This window comes from Chlamydotis macqueenii, chromosome 2, assembly GCF_036417535.1.
Source record: "Chlamydotis macqueenii isolate bChlMac1 chromosome 2, bChlMac1.mat, whole genome shotgun sequence".
NCBI classification, from domain to species: domain Eukaryota; kingdom Metazoa; phylum Chordata; class Aves; order Otidiformes; family Otididae; genus Chlamydotis; species Chlamydotis macqueenii.
Window position 1 is genome coordinate 114,456,311 of NC_141557.1, and position 27,174 is coordinate 114,483,484.

Consider the following 27,174-nt stretch of genomic DNA (forward strand, 5'->3'; position numbering starts at 1 on the left):
GTCACCAATTATAATTCATTTACTTTTACGTGTCCTGGTTGTCACAATATTAACATTTGTAAGTCTTTCCCTTTGCAGGCTGTGAGAATCTGTTGTGACATCTCAATAAAGCAGGATTCAATCAAGGTGTGAATGAATTGTTAATCTTGTTATAAATAGAAGGTGCCATATGTTGGTAAGGAAGGGATGTCTCTCTTTTTCTGTTGTTGAGGACACTGGTAATGAAACAAAGTGAGTGGTCATGCCAGAACTACTAATAAAAGCCCAGTCACCGAGACACGGAGAGGACTTCAGCTTTCCATGTGCTGTTGAGAAGGAAGGGGTAACTGTTAATGTGTTCTTGGCAGAGCCTTTGAGCTATTCTTTTTGGGGTTTGAGGAATGACTCCTAGATCAGGGAAAGCAGTGAGAGCACTGGACTAGGAGTGAATTAAAGAATTTCTGATAACCTCCCTGTGAACTGAACCACCTACAATGGATTGGAAAGTCTAACTTAGGCAACTGACCATGAAAATGTATATGACAGTAGAAACTCCTGGTTTGGGTAGCTGACTGTCATAAAGGCCTAATACACATTTATTCCTGGATCATCTTTTGGTCAGCTAAAGAATCAGTGCATTTCCTTGTAGGTCCAGTGCTCAGATGTTATCTGGATAGATTGCTTCACTTCTGCAGTATAAATTCCATGTTTACACCTGCTTTAGGTCTGTGACGTTTCCCAAACACAGCTCTGGGAAACAGAGACTATCACTTACAGTAAAATTCATGTCCATTTGAAAACTTGGGAACAGAGCCAGTCTCAGAGGTAAAAGGATACCTTGTCCTTCAATCTACCCACACAACCTTTTGAATAGATTTATCCTTTCACACTAGGTTAAGGGCATGAGGAGGGGCTCCTCTCAGCTTTTACTGATCCAGGACAGAGAAAGGCAAGCCACAGCTGAAGAGCACACACACACACACAGAGAGCAGTGTCTCTTCTTCCAACAGGCAAGACGATCTGCCTCTCCTGTTGATTCTTCTAAACGCTGTGGTAATTCCCCAAGGAATATTCAGTTCTCATTGGGAAGTTCAGATGTCTCCCATAATCTATTTAAACAGCTCTTTAGGTATCACTGAGAAACCTGTTACTTTAGAAAAGGTAAGAGGATTCCAGCACTTGATACCAGCAGACGGCTCAGAAGCCACCTGGGGCTGCCTGTGGCCATAAGACCCCTCTGTTCCCCCGCACTGACCCGAAGGGACAATCGATGCATAAAGTCTTCATCACATTTGCTGTTGCTCTGTTTACTGTTCCTTTATTTACATAGCTAGAAATTCAACATCTTTGCATGTTTTGCAAGCTGTCATGACATGAGACGCTAGTAATATGCTATGTTTTGCTTGCTAACATATTTTTGACATATTTTAGCTTTTGATTATAAGATTGCATCTTTCCCAGCTACCATCTGTCTCAACTCAGTGGCACTCTGGCACTTACAAAAACAGTAGGGTGTAATATTTCTTATATAGTTGAACTCTACTAGAAACATGTTATTTTCAGTCTTAAGCAATATGTCACACTTCCACACATGAAGGCTGAAATGTCTTATATCCTTCAAGGTATCTGTCAAAAATAAAGAACATATCATCACATTCAATTTGGCTGAGATGAGTAATATATTAATGAGAATAAGAATGGGAACAGTTTCTGACTTATAAATAGAACTGGCATTTTACAAGCCTCGTGTACTTGTGCCTGTATTTATCCTTTTGTCAGCACAAATGAGATAGTCATATAAAACCCAGGAATTTCTTTTTTGTATTTGGCAAAATATGCACAATATTCTCAAAGCTGGAGTTTTAAAAATGACACCTTTTTTTTTTCCTGGAATATCTGGTAACCAGAGACTTTTAGACTTTACTTCTTTCGTCTCCATCTGTGGAGACCCAAAATGTGACATTCAGCAAATTGGAAATCACACTTTATGTCTGCCCTGACAGCACTAGGCAAGCAGCTCCAGCCATTTGGACTGTTGCGATGTGCCAATCTTTAACTGTGGTGTTTCAGCAACTCTGGTTTCCATGGGATAAAACCAGTAATTCAAGTATTAGTATAAGATACTAAAATAGCTAGAGAATGCTTTTTTTTGGGGTCCTCTTTCTATGAAAGAGGTGAGCTTGAGTAGTGGGGCATGCTGGTAGACAAGGAGAGTTTTTATCCCTTCCTTTCTTCTTCTCGAAATTGCAGGCAGTTAGGAGCCAATTCAGATCTGAGCAAAGCTGTGAGGTCTTGTGACAGGGCCATGGTGCTACAGTGAGCATCATCCCGCAGTGTGCACCACCCCCAATTCTGCTACCCATGTTAGAAGAGAGGGTGAGGGATGTGGGGTTAACAGGGCTACTGGCAGAGCTGTGATGACTCCCAGTGTCAATTCTAGACCCAACTCACTAAATAATATCACACTGAGATACACTCATAATTATACACAGAAGATGTGCCGTGACTGCTCTGGCAACCAACATGTCAAGTGCACAGGTATGAAGTTGTTGAGACTGCCAAATAAAGCAAACTAACCAACAAAACCAGAAAACAGTGGCTATATTACCCTCAAGCACACATTGCTTTGCAGTGGGCCAGCAGACCTGTTTCTACAATTACATTTATTTAAATGCCTAGCTTTGAGAAAAGTGACCTACTCCTCCTGAGTAGTGTATAGGTCCTGCTATGATAGGATTCCAGATCTTGGTTGTGCTTTAAGTACTACGGAAGCATTACTAATAATGCTGCTTTCCAAGGAAAAAGACAAGACACAAGCACACTCACACATAATGGTAAACTGAATTTATTTCCTTTTGGAAAACAATTCCAGTAATCTCCAGGTTCAGACCGCAGAGTAAACATTAATAACAGTAACATACAGGTTAGTTCAACTGATTCAAGAATTTGGCCATGTGAAATCATTAAGGAAAGTCTTGAACACTCAAAGCTTCAAATGGTATCCAGAAAAAAAAATTTCTTTGACAATCTACATAACAACTATTGCATATATGGTAATGCTATCTGTCATATCGCAAGGCTTACAAATATATATACGGGCCTTATTCAACTGTGGGTTCCTGCTCTGTGAGAAAGAGTCTCTTCATGTTTTTTTTCAAGAATCTTCAGCAGTAAAAAATAGTCTTAGATTAAACCGTTTGTATACCAAAAGAGAGATTTCTAGACTGAAGTTTAAATGAAAGGAAGGCCAAACAGAGCTGTACTGGAACATAGCTATTACCTTCTCCCTCCTCCTTGAAAATGACACTTTTTCTTAGCTATTTTTGTCCCCTCACACAGTATTATTATTATTATTTGTATCTTTCTTGAATAGGGCCCAAGTCCACTTGTCTTTATAAGACCATTTTAGTATCAGACAACATAATACATGTGCAACACTTTATATACAGGAAGTCTATCCGGTGCTCAAAAGTTCAAACACATGAACATCCAACAGTTCCGATAATACAAGTTTTATGGTACAATACAATGTTTCTGAATAATATACATTAACAATGAAAGTTTCGTGCAAAGAGTAAAACGTGTTCCCTTTTTGTGCCACAAAGAATTCTCTGGAAGAGACGGGCGTTGCACTAACTGCTGTGCTGGGTCATCGTATGATTCTGTAACAAAAATAAAAGAGACAGGTTAGTCATAGGTCAGGCATTTTGGTGTGAAAGACAGATGTAAGAACAATTCTCCCAACACATCTCGCAAAACGATGGACTGGAAAGAGAATATGGTTGAGCCCGTCTTGTTTTAAGGCAGCCAGAAGAAGCATTGTTATCAAAGAGAGGAGTTTTCCCCAGCCGTTTCACACCGATATTCTTTCTGTGTGCTACAAGAAGGGCAAAGCACTCTCTGTATGCAGGTTTGGGCCGACCCGCCCCAGTGAAACTGCACACCAGGTCAGCAGTTCTGGTGTCCGCTTACGTACGGCTCATGGTTTATGCATTATGCAAATGAGAAGTGCATTTATTTGTCATAAAAGACCTTGCTGCCTGCAAACCAAAAATACACTAATTGGGCTGTGCTTCTTAGACTGTGGCACCACTTAAAATGTTTTACTGCATTAAAACGTATTTCACCCTAAACAGCACACAATATATTCTGGTAAGAGTCATTCTGTGCCCAGCAGAGAGCTCAAAGACTGATGACAAAACAGGAGGAGCTGCCACAGCCCGCCCTTTGGTCACCAAAAACCACAGGTATTTTTCCTCAACTGAATGCGTGTCTCATGCGAGGTGACATAGCACGGACTTTTGAGCCTGAAAATTCTCCTTTCCCATAGAAGTAATCATCAAATCCGGCAGCAAACACAAGTTTCACCCTCTTTCCTACCACTGTCCTAACCGAGCCGACCGCTTTTGGGGATGAGAGATGCTATTTCAATGCCTGCACTGGCTCAGATCCCTCACAAGCATCGAGCTAAGAGCAAGGATCCAATCCAGTATGTGTTAAGTCTTCTACAATGTACACTGGATCCACAGGCAACTAGAAAAGGTCTGTGAATGCTACTTCTCAGACAACAGGGCAGCCACTGGTTAGTGATGAATTTTCCCTTTAGTAATCTGGGCCAGATTTGGGCCAGTGACCCAGAGGGCAAGGGTATCACATCCCGTAATTTGCTCCCAGCACGTCCAGTCCCTTCACTCTGCTTTATTAAGTGAATCTGTCTTGAAACCCCTTCGGACTAGTGCACTTCAGGATGAACCTGTTCCCAAAAGACAGCCACCACTTTCAACGAAGTGAACATCTCCTGAATCATCCCTCCAGAGCCACCCGTGAAAAGGCACATGAAAACAGCCTTGGTGAAACAAATGTGAAATACAGCGTGACTGCAGACCAGCCTGAGAGTTCTTCTTCCCTTCCTCCTTCTCTCTCCCTAAACTGTGCACGCACACAAACAATAGTTCATGGGACATTTGGCAAGGAAAGGATCTTACAGTAAGACTGAGGAATTTTTAATGTAGTGCCATTCTCAAGATTAAAGGAAAATGACCCAGTGACACTCTAAGATGCAATTTCCAGATGTGAATACAAAATGATTTAATGCTGATGGCAGGAATTCCAGACTGTCCAAGGCCAGAGAGTGTTAAAAAAATACACTCCACCACTTGATTTCATCTAGCTTCTTATCCTTCCCATAAAATAATTTCAAAATGCTGTAAAGCAGTAACAATAGCTGCAGACTAAAATGTTGGCTGGTCACGGGTAATGGGCTCTGAGTTTAAACCACAAAAGCAAGGAAATTAAGAGTTAAGCCTGACAGTCAGCCCTTTTGTCATCCTGTTGTGTCCTTTTATTGCAGCACTTACAGCATAACACCACAGGCTTATTGGAGACCCTGCAGTACCTAGAAACAACAGGACAAGTTAAATATGGGGTAGCAGCCTGAATTCTGATTTTTTCCTCCACTTCTGAGTATGTGAAGTCATATACCAGTTGTTACATTGCAGAGAGATATTTGCGGGGGGGGGGTTGTCTTTTGTTTCTAATCTACTGAGAGCAAGCGTGTCAGTCATGCCTATTTTTTCTTTCTTTTCACTGAGTGAAAAATGCATACTCGGTTTGAGGCTGGATGCATAGTTACATATGAAGCAGTCAAAATATGTTTTAGAAGTGTAACCATAACTCTGGCTGCAATGACATTTTTGATTAAAAAATAAAAAGGCCCAAATACGAAGGAGACAAAATAAAGCATGGCACAAGGATCGACTTGCTCCTGCTCTCTGTGTCCCTGACTTCCATGCCCTGGTGTAAAATGAGATTCTCTAGAGATAACAAAGAGATAATAGAAAAAAAAAAAACAATTGTTGCAGAGAAAAATGAGACAGGGCAGGATACCAACCTGAGGAAATGCTGTGAGCAGTTTAGGCCTTAAAAAGGCAACTATACTTACTGTAAAAAGTCAAAACAAAACACAGTTTCCAAAATAATTAAGGCTCCCAAACGTGAGGGACTAGGGAGAAATACCTATTCGGCTAAGTGGCAAAAAAATACAAAGTAGAAGCATTTCAGCAGCATAACATTGACAAGATGAACAGGCGAAGGATGGCAGGAGAGCGATAAGAAAGGGAGGAGAACTCTGTAATCCCACAGAGAGCCATATTCCACTCCAAAAGCCATCTATTGGAGACCCCATGTCTAAGTGACTGAAAATTGCAAACATTAATCCCAGTTATGAACTGTTGTTGTTTTTATGAGGGGTGCTGTGTTTAAAAATTTAGGGCAAAAATTCTCCTCCATTACCCACACAGCAGATCTCGACTCTGACGGTCTCCTTTGCCTCGCGTGCGGCAAGCTCCCCGCCTCCCCGGCAGTGGGAGTTTAGGCAAGCGGGGAAAGCAGAATTCGGAGCTCCCGCCGGCAGGGACACGGCAGGGACACGTCAGGGACACGGGAGTGCGGGACACCCAAGGAGAGCACAATATTACAGTCGAGATCCCCTGTGCGGCTTGAAGAGCGCGCTGCCCCTCGCTAAAGACACGCTACACAAGCTTGAAACACGCCTCCTCCAGAAACTCCAAACTAGTGTGCCTGAGTTAGGAGCAATTAGTACATCCACTTGCCAAAGAGAAGTCATTTAACTAAGTACTGGAGATATCATATGCTTCCCTTCTTTCCCTCCCCCAAATCCGATTGCACATAAGCACATCTGTTTAATTATGAGGTGGTCTCCCTGTGAAGCAAAATTTCAATTTCCTACTTAGCCATGGAAAGGGAAAAACACTTTTTCTTAACATAATCCTTCCTGGGCTTCAGCAATAGCTACGTTAACATTTCCAAGAGCTGTGATTTCAGGAGGAGAAACAAGTTTGCAAACACAAATGCAAGCTTTGCATGCACAAAATGGAGGAAGAGCGAAGCAGGAGGTGTGTGTGTCACTGCACTTGTTACCGCACTAGACACAAGCCCAGCCAGGAAAACTCCTACATCTCCAATATCTCTGTCTCACTATTATCTGGAAAGCAGATATATTACCTGGGAAAAACCTGAATTTGATGTATTTCAGAAGCAAAATAAATTCTTAAAATGCATTTGCCCTTTCCCAGAGATAATTCTTTTTGTTAGCAGAATCCAGAATCCCAACTGTTACATCAACTGCTATAAAATTATATGCCACCACTTTTCTGGATTAAAATGCTTTGAGATATCCCTGTTGTTAGTGTCAAGGAGTTAAAAACATGCAAAGATTTCATAATGATAGTGGATGGAAGAATCTCCTCGGCAAAAAAATATAAAAAGGTTTCTTTGCAGAAATGCTCAAGACAAATGCGGTAGTAATACTTTTTGTTGTTTGGTGTATGTGTTTCAGACAGAACATGAGAAGTAACAGCTAGCAAAAAGTTCCCACCCACAAAATCAAAATTGAGAAAGAAAAAAATATCCACAGATAGCCACAGACTCACTAGCCCCTTAGAATCTTTAATGTGAACTGTGGTTGTATTCAATTTAAATGGGACTTCTGGTTTTTTATGACTAGACGAAACAAGACACGCTTGTACCTGACAAGCAGTGCAAAGAGGGTACCCGTGAAAAAATACAAAGATGAAATGTAGATGTATTATTTCAACAGATGGTAACAGTACCACAGCAGCATGTTATTTTTTCCTTAGTTCAAGAACACAAACATGAGTAATCAATCATCACTGATTAAGTAATTATGGTACCCTACATGTTATCACTTATCTGGAATCCCTTATCTGTGTACATTACGGATCATTTTGTATTTTTTTGCGTCAGGAAAAAAAAAAGATGCACCCCGCTGCACTGCAATACAGTTTCAGGTTGTAAAACAGAACTCCACATTACTATCAACCTTTAAGCGCTACTTTTTTTTTTTTTTTTTAACAAAAGCAATTGGTTTCCAACAGGCTGGATAATAAGTCTTTTGACCTGCATTCTTCTCTGACCCATTAAGGTCACCCTGTGCTCGGGCATATAGCTGACTTAGGAAATGCCTGCAAGTCCTGCATTTCATCTCCTGCCCACTCAAAATAAAGCTTTCTTTAAATGTGTCTGCACAGGTCCCTGAAGACCAGGGAGGCATCCCTGTAGTGGGCAATGGAGGGACAGAAGCTTCTGCCTTTATTAATGAATGCAGACCATTATGAGTCTGGCTGGCTCCTGCACTGTTCCCAGAAGCATATACTGTACGTGACTTAAAATGCTAGAATATTGACACAAAGCGAGCTGGGCACCCCTAAGGAAAATTACTCCTTGGATATAATGTAGGCTCGTAACAGCTATTAGAGTACAAAATAAAACCCTCCGGGATCAAACTGACATATACCGCATTCTACCTACTCCTCAAACATTAGAAGAATTTCTTTGTGAAGGCATTCTCAAGGACAGCATTAAACTGATTTTTGTAGCAATCTGCAACAGCTTTTTGGCTTACAGCTTTTAGTACTAAATCTCTAGTTTGAATCAATATAAGTACTATATCTTCCACATTAATCAATACATTTGGTTCAATACACGTTCTATTAAATTATACTTTCTAATCAAGATTTTCTGCTTCTCTTCCCTTCTTTTTATTCCACCTTCTTACCCTGCACCATACTTTTTTAGACTCTCTGCAGCTAACAAGAGGATGTTGGATTTTCCAGAACCGAGGGGGAAGAAAGAAGGGCTGGTAGAAAAGGCAAGCCTAGCAAATCCTTAAGTGCAGTGGTAATGACGAATCAAAAATGCGGTTCCACAGTGTCAACATGGTTTCCAGAACTTCTGCCTGATGCTTTGTTACTTAACTGGTTGGCATGATGTAAGACCTCTCACGCAGAAAGCTCTGCATCAGAAACTGCTGAAATACTACATCATGTGGAAAGAAGTGCAGGGGAGGAGGGAAGAGGGGTATTAAGCAGTAAAACCAAAACCAAATAAATGAAACTTATTCAGACATAGCTGTAGAGAAAAATCTCAGTAAAGGTTGATTTTTATACCCTTTCTTCAAACTTGTGCTGCTTCAGTACTGCAGCACTGAGTTTCTTGTCAAAGCCCCACTATATTGTGGCAGGGTTCTTTCCTGGTAAACTGCAATATGATTATACCCAAGACTAAATTGATGATATATTTAGATTTGTGAGATACTAAGATTAAATACATACTGTAAATTAAGATGTAGAAAGATATTATTTAGTCCAGGTCTTCGGGGATATTTGAAACATTTGGATAGGAGACGTCTCTAGCAATCGAGGGAGGTACGCAGTTACAGTAAATGACTTTTCCACACCTGTGTTAGGTTTGGTGGAATGTGGTTATTCTTTATAAGCAGAGAATATGAAATGTAATGTCAAAATGATAAACATGTACATTGCAGGCATTTGCCACTGTCTTACAGATCAGAAACACTGCACTGATGCCCCTCGCTTACAGTCAGTTTCTCTTTTTCTTGTCTCCAGATAATCACTGTGAACCTGTAGAGAAACTGTTGCATTTTCTTTTGACATTCAACATCATCTTACTCAGCTCACAATAGCATCTTATAATACTTTCTAGATGACACTGTGTCACCATTAAAGAAAAAGGTGAAATAGCATAATAAAAGAGAAGAACAAGAATTCATAGAATTTAAAGACTGAAAAGACCCATTAGGGCGTTTTCTCCACCCATCTTCCAAGTGTTGGATTATTGCCTATAGTGTAATTTCAAGTGTTTTGCCCAGTCCAATTTTAATTATAGCTTCCAATGCTCCTCTTGGGAGACCATTTCACAGCTTCATAGACCTCAGGGTTAGGATTTTTTTTTTCCTGATGCTCATCCCAGGAGAGTAAGAGGCTCAGCCAGCCCCAAATCACACAAGAAACCAAATCTGCATAGTCAGGAGCTAGTTTCGGTAGAATATCTGGGCCATTTCAAAGCATCTGAAAGCAGTAAACGCACTTTCAATGCCCCAAAACATTAAGGCCCTAGCTCCACTGCTGCTGCAAGCAATTAAGAAGATTCTGTTACATAGGCTGCTCAGGCTCAGTTGCTATACAGGTGAAAATGGACTATAGGTGGGATTGATGTTCCCACAGTGAGGGCAACCACTTCCAAGTCCAACTCCACCAAATGAATTAACTGAAGGTTAGGGACCTATCTAGGTCCATTCTATGCTATAATCCTTAATTGTACTGACAGAGCATCTATGAACACTCAGAATGTAAACTTTTCCATATTTTTCACATAGGTGAAATACGTAAAGAGCAAATTCAGTTAAAGCTCATCAACAGATGATGTGACCATAGATTATTTTCCCTCTCAGGCCCCTCCTTTCCTTTCATAAAACACAAACTACATGAAATTCACTTAAATTGTTAAATCTGAAATTGTGGAACTAACACATGTTTCTGATGTTTTTCATCCCAGGAATTACAATGCTTCTGACACAAAAATGAATATATGTTCAGATTTCAATGGTCACACTTATCCCAAGCGAATGAAGGAGCTGGAAAGGTGATGATGTCTAATAGTTTTTCACAGGTGAAAAGCAGGAAACCCAATGGAGACCCTGGAGTTCTGAACGGCACAGAAAAAATTCCAGGCAAGGTGTCCCTGCCACCAGCACCTCCAGTACTGCAGAGCAGCTGGCAGAGCAGGAGGAGTACCAGTTATTTTTAAATGCACTAAAGTAGGCGTGGAGTTTCATCCAGGCCAAGTCTGATCACTAGCACAGACCTAACAAAATACAATCTTTGAAACCTGAGATTCCCAAGGAAATAAACATTTGATCTGAACTAAAACAGAGTTATTTCCACAACAAAGTAGGGGTCAAATCCCAAGAGAATCTATGTTCCCATAAATACCACTTATGTACCCATAAATACCACTTATGTGTGCTGAGTTGATGTTTACCAGCCTTTGAGAATCATGTCTGTTCTCAGACATGATGGCCAATTAAATGGTTATCTTAGGTCATGATTGACCACTGTTGACAAGGATAATTTAGGAAAGTCTACACTGAATTGCAGTTATTAATATAAATTAGTTCAACTATGCTATGTGATTTGATATTATATTAATGTCTCTGAAATGGCATGACTGCTAATCAGATCGTACTCTTTATCATATTTATGCAAAACTCTCAGTGTTCTGGTTGTTCTACCCAAGCATTTCCAGCTGAGCCAGAGAAAACCAACCCATAAAAAAAATCTCAAATTGGATAGCATGTTCTCAGGGATGCAAACTGAAAATTAAAACCAAAACCAAACCACAACAAAACCCCTGATACCTATTTTTCTTCAGAGACTTCCAGTAAGTCACTAGTAAGATGTCAACGATTCCTTTTTGGATTCATTATTATATGTGAGTACATATATCACAGATTTGTTCTATGGAAAAGAATGACATATATTCCTAGGTACAGCAAATAAGACCTTCATCATTGTCACCAGAAAAGAACAGACACAGACACAGGTGTCTGTTCACCATCCTTGCACCTTCCTCATTACGAGCGTTGGTGGGGGCTCCTGGTTAAGCCTCTGACATAAATCAGAGCAGCTCCAAGGCTGCTTTAACCCATGCTGCAGGGCAACAGCCTTCCATAAGCCTCCCTTGCCCTGTTTGGTGTTTATTGAAATGCAATGGAACTTAAAACAACCTCTTCCATTTCAGGCAAGGTGTGCCAGGCTTCACAGGTAAGGTGCATGTAGTACCCCCGTAAACGGTAAGATGATGGTGATGGGGAGAGAGGGCAATGGTTAGGACATGTTCACAGCAATTCATTGAAACTGGGAAACCATCCTGTTTAAGGGGCTGTACTGCAAAACAGGATCCAGGCCTAAGTCTTGTATGTAGAAAAACAAGGCTTCTGTGACACTGCAAGTGTCTGAAATTAATACACAAGCATCCTTCCCCAATAAGAAAATTGTTCATTAAGTGGGAATAAAACCTTGAACAAAAAAAAAAGGCAAAAGGAGGCACTTCTGAGAAATATATAAAAAGTCTTATTACTTTAGAATATGGTTATGATTACCCTGGTATAAATTAAGAGAAACTCCTCTGAAATCAAGGGATTTTCAAGATACGGACAAGTAAGAATAGAGTCAGGCCTGTAGGGTTTAAAACAAAGTGAATAGTGCTCACGTACTGATTGATTCTTGCACAGCCTCTGCAGAGGCCACGGCCAGAACTCTCTCCACCATGTCAGATACAGCCAGGCAAAGAGCAAGCAGAACCCAAAGCTGAATAAAACCAGGTTTATCTGCAGCTATTGTACAACAGAGTAACAGGGGACAAGAAGCTTTGATAGGCAATACTGCCTAATAAGATATTCAGGGATTAAGTCCGTGTTTTGCAGACACATATGTTCATGGGCTAGTAGTTGCTCTGCTTTAGTTTTTTCTCTTTGTTATGTTTAATTTATCACGCTGGTGCTTTCTAAACTACAACATCTGTAAACAAGTCTAAGTTTGACCTCCCTCCCATTTTACATCCACAAGCAGCAATCCCACTTCGTGCTCTAATTTTAGATACCTTAAAGACAAATAAATCTGTGGGAGAGACAGGTAAAAAAACTCAGACAACAAAACCAAAAACCCTTGTCTGACAATATGTGTTCATCCTACGTGAATACAAATTTGCCTAGCTAGGAGTGAGGAACTGGTTCCTGGAAGTGGAGCTATGCTATGTACAGATTCCTTTACAGGTCAAACCCAATTAAACAAACTACTACTAAATATTTAACAGCTCAGTGCAGTAATTAGTGACAAATAATGGAAGCTTAAATTGATAATTGCACAGAAATGTCCTGTTGGAAACATTACACATTTCTTGCTCCTCCTGTTTCTCTCATACTCGCTGAATCCTGATACGTCTCTTCAGGGATTAAACTGACAAATGAATCTGGAATTTACACACATCTATTTGGTCAGAAATGAAGTTTTCTATGAGCTGTGAGAAGGGACCTTCCAAGTGGATCATCTTCTCAATTTCTTTTTTTCACTTTTAAAGCCTGGATCATGAATTTATTTAAAATCTTAAATCAACTGGCAGGTCCAGAATTTAAGTGCCTGTCCATAGGATTCAAAAGGTCACCCAATCAAAATGGGGAAGCACACAGAGTTACGATTTATATGCAAAGGGCAACCTTTAAAACAATGATCCTTTACAGTTTTCCACAGGTGCATGTACAAGAATTCCTTTGAACAAAATTACAAGTGAAATTACAGGTTTCTTGATGCAGCCTGAAAGAAAAGCGCTGTAACTTGTCTGCACTCTTATTATACGGACAGATGCATCCCACACTTGTATCGACCGCTGAGTTCACCTCCCTACCTGGTGACATAACGCTGGGTATTGTGACAAAAGGACAGCCTGGAATCTGGATTCCTTGCACATTACCAGCCAGTGCCTGGGGCCTTGTACAACAGAACTCGGCACACTGGAGGTTACGGATCAGCCCAAGATTAACTCAAAGCAACTAACACCGTTTTCACTCAGCTAAAAGCAAACCCTGAACCAGACCAATTTTAAAAATGTACATGGCTTTTATGTACATGGAAATGGCTTTTGTACATGGAAATCATATCTGGCAGTTATCCAGCCACTAAATGTACATACTCGCAGTTAAGAGAATGTGTAAGTGGACTGGAGCGTATTTTAGATCCCGAAATCAGGAACACAAGTGAAAATATGTCCCTTTGTTCATGGTATGTTAATTTTAGAATGTGTAGGAAAGAAAAGGAAAAGCTATGGAGTTCTACTAGCTCCCCTCCTCTGTTAAACGCCCCAAACTCTGTTGCACATTGGTGCATCTTTTCCCTTCAAGACAGCTTGCAAGGAAAGCCAGAGTGAGCAGATTTGATGGCAACGGCCGAAGATTTCTAAGCTGATAAGCAGAGACCCCCGCAGCTTTTGCTCTCTGACTTCCTTCACAACTGGTTACTGTGCCAGCCCGTTTTGGACATCTTGTAGTCCTTATTCCTACAGCTCTTCAAACAAGGAAGAGTGGAAACTGGGACAGTGCTTATGTGGCAGGCTTGGTGTGTGTGTGAATTACAAATCTACTTGTTGGAAAAGAAAATAAGGACAATTTTTATCCCTTCGTAGCTGGTAAATAGTTACAGGTAAGAACCCTATGTTGAAACATTTTTTTCTTAGAGCAACTTCATCTGAGTTTCCTCCTTTTTAGTCCAAGAAACTCCATGTTGTAAAGACGACTTTTAGAGAAACTGGAATGCCATATTGCCCTTTATAGCAAAGTCACTGCTTCTCTAAATTTTGTAGGACACACACTGCAAATCAATAAATCTGAAGCGTTTACTGACATGTGGTACCAGGACAATAACATTTTATGTTTGTCATTGTGGTTGTTGGTTGTAAAATGCAGAAGTCTGGATTCTCTATTGTCTTCTGTTTTGTTGTCATTTGCATTTGTGTAAAAGAAGTGTGAAATGTGACCACAGCTAACTGGGAGGAATTTTACTCTCACTTTCTCCTCTTTTCAGAACCTATAAAAGGAGGAAGAGAGTGAAGTCCAACTCCTACATTATAATACTTCCACCCCCAAACAAGAAGTACTACGCAAAGAAGCATCCCTTTACGCCTTTTTCATTCCTCCCCGTGAGGGAAGATGTATCCTCCTACCAAATGTAATTCTTTGAGGTTGGTCATTCTGTTTCCTGTCACACAGCTGGCCAGTGACATGTTGCAAGTCAGACATGTCATTAGATCCTGTCTTGACCCTGCACTGATAGTGGAAGAAATGTCCCCCTCCCCACCTCTGGGTTTGGCTTGTGATGCCGTGGTACTCCTGCCTCCCAGGCTATCTCCTGTCAGGGCATCCAGTCTCCTGCAGCTGCCACTTTCACCCCTTGTTGCCCATTAGGACTGTTTTTTAGTGTGGCAATCTTCTGAGAGAGTTGAAAAGAATCACATTTAGGAGGAAAATAACTGGAAACAACACTTACACTCATTTGCTGTCTATGTTTTGTGTCAAGGTGTCTGAAATACAGAACTTTAATTCCTTCACAAAAAGATGTGCTGTAGCTATGGTGAGGCTAATCTAGAACCCTTGCAGTCTTATATAATTTGCTACTCCAAGTTAATTTTAATTCATTACAATAAAACCTACCTAATTAAAATAACTCTTTAAAGTGAAGTATTAGCTTGATCCCAGAAAAATAAAACCCACCAGAATCTTTGCTATCAGTGGGCAATTCATCACAGCACCGTGCACACATATAAATTCAAAGGTAAGCTATAAACAAGTACCCACAGCAATAGTACCATGCATAAAGGGGCAGGCAACAGGAGGCCTGCTTTCTAATCAACCCTCAAAGGAACCTGCCACACAGAAGTGGCACTTACTCTAATTTAAAGCTCTCACAGTTACTTTACCTTGGCAAAATTTATAAACTAATAACTTCAGTAAACAGACTGGCACTCCAAACAGAAAAACAAACCCAACACAACGGTTCAGGCCCGCAGAGAGAGCAGCTTTCTCAGAAAGGCACTGTCTTCAACAACGAGATAAAACATTCGTTTGGGGGCTACTCTTACGGTCCCTGATGTTCAGTAACAGTTCTGCACTGTCCCATTAAATCTGTACTGTCGCTTCACTGTGGTCTACAGTCTACTGTCCCTGCAAATCTTTTCAGCATCTTAAAGCATTTTACACACCTGGATATTTGTGTTCTGGTCAGCTCAACCAAATAAGTGCTTCTGGATTTGAAAGAGCTGCTTTGGGGCTATGGCTTCCCTTAAAATGTCATTAAATTGTGAGGACAATCTACTTTCAAAATGTCAGTTTAAAAATATGTTTAATATCTGCAACTAAAGCTCACATTCTTTCTCATCTCAATTATTTTTGTTTGTCAGTAACTGTTAAAAATTAAAAAAACTACACTGTTCTCCATTTACATACATACATAAAAAAAGAAAACCAGAAAGCAATAATAAGGGCTAAGCAGAAAATCTCTGTAATATGTGCAGCACAATATTGGAATTTTTTTTTTTGTTATATCCTAAAACACACCACTTTGTAGAAAGTTCCTTTTCAAATCAAAGCAATACTACAGTAAAACAACTGCAGGCAAAATTTCTAAGACACAACGCAATTTGTGTCAGAGCGCTCATCACTTCAGGCTGACCTGTCAAACTATCTTGGGGAACGCAGTAAAAAGGCAAATCTGCAAGTTGGTAAGAAACTTTTGAATGATAAGAAAGAAGCATGCGCTGCTCACAAACCACAGAACACTGTGCAGTGTTAACTGAGCTGTATCAATGCTTACAGCAGATGTCTGTCCCTTCCTACTCCTAATAGGCACACCTGCCCAGGCTCTGGTCCTAGGACTACCGAGAGGGAGACAATATTTTGAAGCTCTAACAGAAGAAACCAAATAAAAAAATTATACTCAGATGAGTGATGTGGAATAGAGATCAGAATTTAGTGCTATACACAGATACCTGCTACCAGCAATAGAGCTATGTTGTAAATTCGATACGGGTGAAGTGAGCAAGACGACAATTTTGAGCCTTGATAGGCAATTTCTGGCACCTGTATTTTCAGGAGATTCTCACCACTTTGCAGAATCTGACCCGTGCACCCAACCCACTTCCTCAGGGGACCCAGTATGGTCTCACAGTTCCTCTTTTCAGGCATCAGGGCTTAACATTTTGGGCACAGGGCTTTTCCAGAAACAAACAATTGTCAAGACAGTCTACGGAACTCACCAGAGAATCATTTCTAATGGTTTTTGAAATCACCACTTTTCATACATGTATTTCTCTATTAATCTTTACGCAACAGTTCAACATTTGCAGAGACTCACCATTCTCTGCTAAATTATGTACATTTTCAGACTAATTCCTATACAATCATGGTATACTTCTGTAAATCCATGTGGCCTAAATATTCAAATCATGGGCCACCATAGTCCTTGGTGCACGTTACAGCACTCAAAAGGCTGCCTGAACGTATATGGGCTCGTAACAGCCCCACGGGATTGTTATATCAATTAAAAATTTCTGGAATTCAATGGAGTCCTAGTGATGTCTGTGGTCCCCACACCTGTGAGGACCAAAAGGGAGCGATACAGAACCAGCTAGCAAAATAAACAGGAATTGCTGCGTACTGAGGGAACCCTTGGCTGCCTGACTAAGGTACCTTTTGTACTGTCAGGGGATGCAAATTGGAGCCCGAGGATCCGCCCTTTCATTTTCAAAGCACTCCGCAAACATCAACCACTTCACCTTCACCCCATTGCTGCGAGGGAAGTAAATATGTACAGTTCCAGCATCCTCTGTTTTCTGGAGGTGCAAAGAAGCACAGGGCATTTTACAGGCACAGTCTGTGTTCACACACAAAAGGGAGCTTTTGACAACCTCTTCCTTCGTGGGCAAACGAGTTTCCCAAGGCCACCAAGGGAACTGGCAGCAGAACAGGGATTAGCGGAGAGATCGTGCTATCCAGCCCGGTGCTAAGTCCACCCTGCCTCCCCTGCAACACACCAAAGCAACTTGCTGAAATCCAACCGTACGCTGCTTTGCTGTAGAGGACAAGATTACTGCATGTCATCCTCTATAATCTCCCCTGTAAGAAGGATTCTACATGCTTCCTGGGGACCCCCCTTTTCCTTCCCCCCACAAATGGTGGCAAGGTTAGAGACAAGTTGTTTTCTCAAGGCTGAGATTAAAAATGGCTCTGTGTTTTCGCTAAGCATTCCTCTGAAGCACGAGCAGCGCGTGTATGTGTGTCTGAAAACGACCCCAATGAAAGGAAGGAATGCGAGATGCTAAACAATGCTGTGCAAAGTTGCAGACTGTTCGGCTACAGGCCAGAAAATGAATCCAATTTTTCATTCTGTCATTATAAATATTTCAGTGCAAATGGTACTGATTTTCTGCAACTGTGGTTAAGCAAAGGGCCTCTGAGTGAATATTTAAGAAAAAGAAAAAAAAAACGGAGAAGAAGAAGACGAGAGAAAGGAAAAAAAGAAAAAGAAGAGGGAGGGGGGAAATTAAGATTAGCAACCAATTAATTTCAAACTTTCCCTGTAAAAGATTCTGGGAAAAATTCTACAGTGATGCAGCGTGTGACTCAAAGAAGGAGGAAAAAAAACATTTACTCTGCTCTTCTTCTGACAGTTTCTCATAAAATATCTGCAGTCCATCTATCTTTTAGTACTCCAGGCTCCTCTGGAGAGCAGAAAATAGTAGTTTAAAGCTCACTTCAGTGCCAGTCTGCAGGAGATTGCTTTCCACAGGACCCCTGCTGATGGAGGCCTAGGGGAAGAGGCCCAGGAGTTATTCAATCAGTCCAAGGCTCTGGGGCGGCCGAGGCTCCTTTGAGGGCTGATTATAAAGCTGCCCTCCTGTTGCCTGCCTCCGAACAGAACGAAATGAGCAGCCTCTTGCTGAGCAGATTCTGCAAGAAGGAATTTCACCTGTCATGGAGTTTGTCAGAATTTCAGGATTTATCTTGGTGCAAAATTAATAAAATACCAACTAGGATTTCAGCCTGACTACTCAGCTGTGTCATCTCAAAGTGATCTTTCACCTAAGAAAACCTGGACACAGAGCTACTGAAGTCATTCGTGCCCTACTTTTGCTGGGGAGCTTCGGCAGGATGCTACGACTGAATAACAAAATGATTAGAGGCGGATTTCCTGACAATTGCACCCAACGTCAAATGCTGGATAGGTGCTACCGTCCTAACGCGTGACATTCCTTCTTCTGTGGTTCCTGAATCTCCCTGGAATAAAACAGGAATCTGAAATAGAAAAAGATCATTTCTGTAGTTTATAACCTAGCAGGTCCCTTACGGCAGCACATCTGTTAAGTTCATACACTGGTATTCCAGGTCTGGATTTGATTTATAAGTTTTAAAGGAATACAAACAACAGACTACATAAGATTACATTCAGTGAAACACTGAAAGTTAATATTGCTGTGACAGTCATGTACATGGTCTTTTAACCATATTCTGAGTCTAATATTGCAGTAAGGTGCCAGGTTGATAAAGCATCATCTCTAATCTCTGTGAACCGAGTTCAGTTTTTTTTCGAAGCTAGACAGTCTCACCAGTCTTCTGACAGTGCCTTACAGCAATAATAATAATAAAAAATCTTGGTACACTACCTATTTAAGTAAGATTGTGCTAGCTTATAGCACTTGTTCACATTAATTTCAAGTCTCAGGTAGCATAGAAGCAATTAACTTGCAGCCTGCAAGAGAGCTTTTCAGCTAAAAGAGGAGATAAACTTGTAAGAAATAAAATAGTGGTCAGCTAAGCCAGCTGATGGGTAAATATATATTATTCAATTTACAAAGTCATTAGTTCAGATCTTGACATGGAGAAAGAGATTCACTGTACCAAGAAACAGGAAAATATGCCCTGATTTGGAAAAAAGATGCATTTGCCATTAATAGCTCTTACCCTACATTGTGGCAATTTCTGTACACCGTTCAAAGCTTTTTGCTGTTTGCAGTAGCAAATCTACCTTGCGGTCCATTTGCTCTTCAGTCTTTTCTAACGAGAGCTTAAAACAAATGGTAACATATCCTTTTCTATCTCCTCACCCTTTAAATGACAATTCAACATTAATACACATCATAAAGCCACCTTTACCAGGCAGCAGTGTGACAGTTTTAACACCAAGAGATCTCACAGTAAAGAGAGAGAGAGAAAGCAGGCAAGTGAATGCACAGATGGTGGGAGGGGACACAGGGTGCTCTCAGCAGGCTACAGTAGAGATGCATTAACTCCACAGAGGGATAAGGGCTTCCCACCAGTACAGTCATGAATTATAACTGAGCATGGCCGTGAGTTCTTAGTGCCTGTCTCACAGCAAATATACTGTTCCATTTTCTTGCACAATCACCTTTCACCTTTACAACAGCAAAGCAAAGCAAAACGCACCACTAATATTTAACAATATCACAGGTTCTTTATATTACATAGCACACATCTCTATGTACAAAGTGTGGGGGGAAGCAGGGTATTCACCGACACTGAGCACCCCCAAGCAGATTTACACACCCATCATCAGCACCTGTGTATAGTGATTCTGCTGCAAAATGAGACGATAACAACACAGATAAACAACTAAAGCTGCATGTAGAAATGTGTGTAACTCAGCAGTCTTGGTTCGTGAGAACTGAATCATCTCTTTCTCTCTTCCCTTGTTAACAGGGTGGAGACACTCAATTTCAGCTTTGAACACAAAGGAAACTGAACTTAAAAGAAAAACAACCATGAGAGCCTGCAAAAATCCGTTCTTTATCCATCCAAAATCATATTTCAGTCTCCGTTTGATTAAAGTATGTTGAGTCTGACCCCAACAAGAGGTCAAAAAGCTAAACTTAAAAGCTGTTCCTCCTGGTTGGGGTTTTGTAATGAACAGCTCCAGTTGTGTAGCCGTCTGTATCTGAGTCTTTTTGACTAATGTTTGGAATAGAGTAATCTAATGATGATCTTCCCCACCCCCTGGGGGAAAAAAAAAAAAAAAAAAGGAAAGAGAAAGAAAAAAAAAAGTCACCGCTTTTGACTCAAGATTGCTATTTACTGGAGTTTCCTGGATGTGTCTCTTCATGAGTCACTGACCACACTTTGTTTTCACAAACTATCTGCACCTCCTCCCTTGGGGAATTCATCCCCTCCCAACTTTCCTCCTACTCAATGAACCTATCAATGGAGAAAACTTGTTATTTTAGGCAGCTGAAAATTTGACCGATTTTAAAGGATTCATTTACCATGCCTTTCACTTTCGTTTAAATCCTCACTGTTCCTGTTCTAAATGACAGCACCGCAAGCGCTGCTTTTAAGCACTATTCATCTTGCCTACCACATCTCAGCCTTTCGCGCAGAAGGCTGCTCTCTCTCCAACAATGGAGCCTTACTCCTTTATAGCTTGAGGGCAGAGACTGTTACTAGCTGTAGACTTGCTGCAAATATCACAATAAAGGATACAAATGTGAATTTCTCTTAATATACGGGTTTAGCTCTGGAGGTACCTTGCTTTAGAAAACTCTGTCAAGAGCAAACAATATATCTTTCTCCAAAAGGCACTGCAGCCACCCAGTTGAAACAGCTTTTCCAAATGATCTAACGTGTCAATGGAATCAGGATGCTTGTGAATTTTATACTTTTCTCCACTTTAGGTCTCTAATCAATATTTTAGTTTCCTTCACACTTAATATACTCGGTTTTGGTTTGGCAGCATGTGTCGTGGAACATTAAAAAAAGAAAGAACAAACATCCCCCTTCTCTCCAAATCCCTGGAGCTTGAGGAGGTGCAGGGCTACTGAGCTAAGCTCTGTGATGGAAGAAGGTAGGGTTCAGACTACAGATCTGAAGAGGTGGCAGGTTTGCTGCTACTGAGCCACTGAGTTTGGTACACCGAAAACCATGGAGGGGTGACGAGGCTGGGGTATACGGGGGCCACGACAACCTTCTGCCAGTGCTGTGGAGGGAAGAGGGGGCAGATCTTGACTGGGTAACTTTCAGTGACAGTGTTGTGCCATCACTCGTTGGGAAACGGCAGGACCAGTGGAGAGTGGAGCCAAGAATAAGGAGCTTATTCACGGGAATGGAGTGAGGGGGGCCAGCAGCAGGGTGGGGGGAAGGGAGGCAGATTTGCAGAACTGGCCATGAAGCTCCTCAGTACACCATAGCTGGATGCTTCATAAAGTCACACTGATGGCAGTCCCGGAGATGGCCATCTGTTGTCAGCTCTGGGCCAGACGAAAGATAATGTAACGGCAGCTACTGGTAGCTAACAGCAGGGCAGTTGTAGGAAGGAATGCGTCCTAGAATGAAGAAGTGGTTCTTCCTGTTTAGCACAGAAAATCAGTCACCGATATCAACTACATTAGCAAGAAATTAATGGATGGACAATTAAGAGAACTGAACTGATTTACCAGGGAAATTATTCAAATGCAAACAGCATGCTTATTTCTTCTGCTTACTCCAGGTGTATGAGCCAACTGATCTGACTAATGGCAAGGTGTAGGCTGAAATGTTCAGGGCACAGATGATAAAAATCTCATTTTCTGCAAAGGGCAGAATTCCATTTCTAATGATTATTTGTGGGTCAGGGAATACATTTACTGCTTTCCCTGCCCTCAATCTACAACAGGACTCCCTGATGTTCACAGAGATTTCTGCAAGGACTGAGGGTAGAAATTGGCCTTTATGTAATAACTGAACATCCCCTTATTATTATCATGATTTATTTTTACAAGTGCCTTATCATTATTATCAGCATCACTCAGCAGAAAAATGTTTGCCTTCCCAAGCCCTGTTATTTCTATCTTGTTTCTTTCTTTGCCCCATAATCTCCTTTCTACTCCTCTTCTACTCCTTTGCCTTTCATTTCCCTCCTCTTCTGCTTTTCTGTGCTTTTTTTCTTTCTGCAGCGACTTCTGGTTTGCTTCTTTAGGCTGAAATCTCGCACATCTCACTGTTCCATTTGCTAAAACAATCGGAAATCACGATGTTAATGTTGACATGTAATGTCACTTTTACCTTCAGGGTCAACACTAGCTTTTTAAGATAGTGGAGCTTATCTTCTGATTGCTAGGGTTTCATGCTGCTTTCAGACTGGAGACAACAAACTTCGCTTAACATATTCACATGACGCAAACTTTGCAGTCACAAGGATTACGAACTGTACATTATTACCTGATTCTGCAGAATCTATTTAATGTTGACCATACAAGGCAGTAAGGAGAACAGATCCAAAGTATGGGTTAACCTTTTTTATTGCTACTGATTTTTTTTGGAAATAGATACCTATATTTTACAAAGAAAGTCCAGGCATAAAAGAGTGTAAACAGGAAGCAGTAGGCAAAACAGGGACATATATTCAAGTATATACACATTTAGGTATGACTCTATCCCTCTTGAATGAGAAGGAATACACCTTTTTGCTTAGTTTTATATCCGTACTTTGTGGGTGTATTCAGCACTTACTTTGGACAATATATTTAGGTTCCAATACTTTTCCATTTTACTGTTCCTTAAGTCTGAATTTATTTTAAAGATTAAAATGGTTTATTTAAAGGCAATATGTACCACTTGACTGCTGCAGTGTCTTTGTCAATTAAGTCTGTAATTTCATCAATAATATCACTCAAGCATCTGAAAAAAAAATCCATAATTGTGACTCAATTGCTCCAGAAATTTAAGGAATGTTCTCTCAGGGACTTTATAAGAGATGTTGTGAACACATTGTTTCCTGCTTCTTTACAGGAAAAGTGCAGAAAATTTCACAGGCTGACTGTTGCATGTAGAGTTACAAGTATGTGGAGTATATGGAGACAAGTAAGACCCATTCATACTCAGCTCATCTTTGTCAAGCACTATTTAGTGAAATCAAAACGGTCCCTGAAAAACTCTAGCACTTTGGGCTTGGTGGGCTTTGCAATGTGCTATAAATATTCATGAACAAACGAAGTACCCACAGGGAGTGTTTACATTTGAATAGGCCAATCAAAGGAGGATGAACTCACAAGCTCCAAACCTGGAAATTTCTTATTTAGAAAAGAATTAGCTCATGAAAACCTAATATGGCCATAACACCCCTCAATCCCCAGGAGTGAAGGGGCACTGGAAGGGAATTCAAAGTTTTTTTTTTTTTTGGTATTTAAACTTTGTTTGACATTGAAGCAAAAGACTTGTAGGGGAAACACTTTGAAGGTATGTCCTTAAAGAGCTAATGCATGAGTGCCTCCACCATGCTTCTCTTGATTGCTTTTTGGAGAAAATTTGCAAGGAAAAGAATTCTCCCTTCTAGGGAAAGAAGTCTCAAGTCTCAGGAACATGAGGCTGAATTTTTTAAATCTAAGAAGACATGGAAAAATACTAAGCACACATACTGGTGCACACTAATACCATATATCTGTCTGAAGCAAAAAGCACAGTAAGGGTTCAGGAAAAAAAAAAAGCACTTTAACTAATAATACTTGCAATGCATGCAGCTCTATCTAGTTCCCCCAAAACATGAGCATTAATTACCATCCCGGTACCTCCGGGATCACCATCCTGGTGAGACCCCACCTGGAGTACTGTGTCCAGTTCTGGAGCCCCCAACACAAGAAGGACATGGACCAGTTGGAGAAGGTCCAGAGGAGGGCCACAAAGATGATAAAAGGGCTGGAGCACCTCTCTTATGAGGACAGGCTGAGAGAGTTGGGGCTGTTCAGCCTGGAGAAGAGGAGGCTCTGGGGAGACCTGATAGCGGTCTTCCAGTACCTCAAGGGGGCCTACAAGAAAGATGGGGAAAGGCTGTTTAGTAGGGCCTGTTGCAATAGGACGAGGGGTAATGGTTTTAAAACAGAGGGGGGTAGATTTAGATTAGAAATTAGGAAAAAATTTTTTACGATGAGAGTTATAGAACACTGGAACAGGTTGCCCAGAAAGGTGGTGGAGGCCCCATCCCTGGAAACGTTCAAGGCCAGGCTGGATGAGGCTCTGAGCAACCTGACCTAGTCAGGGATGTCCCTGCTCCTTGCAGGGGGGTTGGACTAGATGACCTTTGAAGGTCCCTTCCAACCCTAACCATTCTATGATTCTATGATTCTATGATCTCTGGCACACATATTATTATCATCATTCTCACTCAGGAGATGGAGTGAGTCCATGGTTAAGTGCGACAAGTTAGTACCAGATCTCGCAACTGAATCCAGCTCTCCTGACTCCTAGGCATTTGCTCTGACAAAAGCAACCTGACTGACTGCTAAGGTCTACGGTCAACATTACTGAATGTGGCGTCTGTATTTAGGCATCAAAAGCGTTTTGCTAAAACCTTAAATGAGGCTATGGCTGCTCAGCACCTACGCTTTTATCAAGGTTCCTAACTTCAGGCATTTATGACCTGATTTCCTGATGTACTCAGCACCAGCATCTTGCACGGGCCTTAACTGCAGCTGGAGGTGCTCAGCACCCTCTCAGAAATAGGCCATTGAGTTTGAAAATGTTGGCCTAAAGCTTTGATTGTTAATTGGATTTCAGGTAGGCTTCTTTTTAAGAAGAGCTGACAAAGTTATTCCCTGCTGGCTCTTGGCCTTTGGGGCCTAGAAAGCCAGCGTCTACGTTCCACTCGTCACCCTAAGAGTTTGGGGACCTAGAAATGCCAGAGCTAATCTCCAATTTCACTTTTTAAAAAATGTTTTGAGGCCTTTTCTTTGTGAAGAAAAACATCCTTGAAAATGTAACTTCACCTGCAGGTTTGAAAGTTTCGTCCCTGTTTTTGTGTAAAGAGTATAAATTATTCATGGTCTCCCCTGCTGTCATGGAAGGCTCGCCGTTGGGACCTACGCGATACACAGACTCAACTGCTGTGGGGGCCTTGGCAAAGCAATTCTATGGAGGTAGCGGTGCTGCTGCTGCTATGGCTGATACTATTCCCACACCAATCTCCTTCCCAGCTGGCCCCCAGAAGGCCTCTGCCACAAGGAGACAACCCCAGCCCAGGTTAATTAGCAGTTTTCTCTAGCTGACCCCAAAATGAGAGAATATAGTGTTTGAATCCCAGCTCTGCTACTGTCTCCACTGAAGGTCTCAGTCAAGTCTTTTAGTTCTTGAAATAGCCCAGGGCTTGCTTAGTTCTGCTCCGGCTCAGGTCAAGGGTATTTTAAAGGCTGTTTTAAAATGTTGAGATCTTTGGGAGCATTTTACAATGCAAAGATCTTTGGAAAGTTTAACCCTTAAAGAAGCGAGGAAGAAACTGGAAGATTAGTTTCAACAGTGCTAACCTTGGAACATGAAAATGTTACAACTGGACATCCAGAGAGGGACACAGATAAAGCTACATAAATCTTCCAGAGACTCTTCTATGCTGCCTCTGCCCCGCTCTGCTTCAGCTTCAGAATGTTCTCCTGCTGTTTTAAGCAACATGAACAACATCTGCTATGAGTGCTTCATTCTTTCTTTCATCCTTTCCCTGGGGAAGGAACTGTGTATTTTGTTTTGGAAGAGCTCTGTTGTTGTGGGTTGGGGTTTTGGGGAAGATTTAGCAATCGACATGCAGGTATGTGTTTATAAGAGAGAAGGGAGCCTTTGGCATTTCTAGATGCATCCTACTCTTAGAAGCGTAAGTTGAGGACATTCACGGTAATACTTAACTGCTGTAGAAGTCTGTTCCACGCTCCCAGGCCAGCCTGTGAGAAAGTTCTAGCTCCTGTGCAAACAAGCTTCAGCTCTTTAATAAAAACATTCACAAAGCAGGGCTGTCAACTACCACATTGCTACCAAATGGGAAGAACTTCTCAGGTGATCTCTCTGACGTGTGCCGGACCCAGTGCACCAAGAATATTAAGGCCTGAGGCTTAGAGCACGACTGGACAAACATGTAGGAAGGCAGGGCAGACAGCAAGAGAGCAGGTTGAATATGCTCCTGGTCTCCTTTGCTACTGAGGAACAGTGCTGCAGCTCTCAGTATTAGCTGGAACATCCTACAGGCTGATGGCTTCATGCCCAGGTATTCTGCACTGATGGAGTCCAGACGGGAAGCAGCAAGGGCGTGAATCACTGAGGCCAGGTCCCTTTTGAACAGGATGGGAAGCAACTGCTGATCCAATTATTTCTTGCCCTAGTTTTCATGTCTGTAAAGTGGGGACACTTAACTACCCCAGGGGCAACTAATTATTAGTCACAAAATGTTAAGTAAATGCTCTAATTCACTAAAAAGACATATAATTTTTGTACTGGGCAAAATGGTCCTGAGAGGCCATGTAATCTTGGCTAGTATCATATTCAGAACTAACTATCATCACTGATAAAACACTGATAAAACCTGTACAATTATTCAACAACTCTACCGGACACTGGTATCTTTCTGACCCAGCAACAGCTAAAAAAACATCTAAAATTAATCCTTTCACTCTGGGTAACACCCCACAAGAGTCTCTCCTTCCTCCCCACAAACACCACGTTATGTTGTGTTGACTATGCAAGCAACGCTAGGACTGTGAGTAGGAAAGGAATGGCTACTCCTCATCAGGGACAAGGGAAGAACAAACACCCACTCAAACACTAAGCCTAAGTCCAAACACTAAGGCAAAAGAAACAGGCACTGGAAATAGCATGAGGACAAGAAAGGGAAGTTTTAATAGGCACAAATTACTTTATCATAATTTAATGAAAATTCAACATTAAGTTCAATTAGTGACAAGTGTCTTTGCTTCCTTATTAATTAAAAGTTCCGTACTATGGATGATGGATGG

General features: G+C 41.3%; 1 protein-coding gene across 8 annotated transcripts in view; it reads right to left on the bottom strand.

Moving 5' to 3' along the window:
* Positions 1-2,808: 2,808 nt before the first annotated feature.
* ZNF521 (zinc finger protein 521) overlaps positions 2,809-27,174 on the bottom strand; it is a 234,148-nt gene continuing 209,782 nt past the window's right edge. For all 8 annotated transcript variants that reach the window (XM_086740745.1, XM_086740746.1, XM_086740744.1 and 5 more), the window contains one exon: positions 2,809-3,641. In XM_086740745.1, coding sequence (XP_086596871.1) covers positions 3,612-3,641 — 30 coding nt within the window. In that variant the 3' untranslated portion in view covers positions 2,809-3,611. The remainder of the gene's footprint in view (positions 3,642-27,174) is intronic.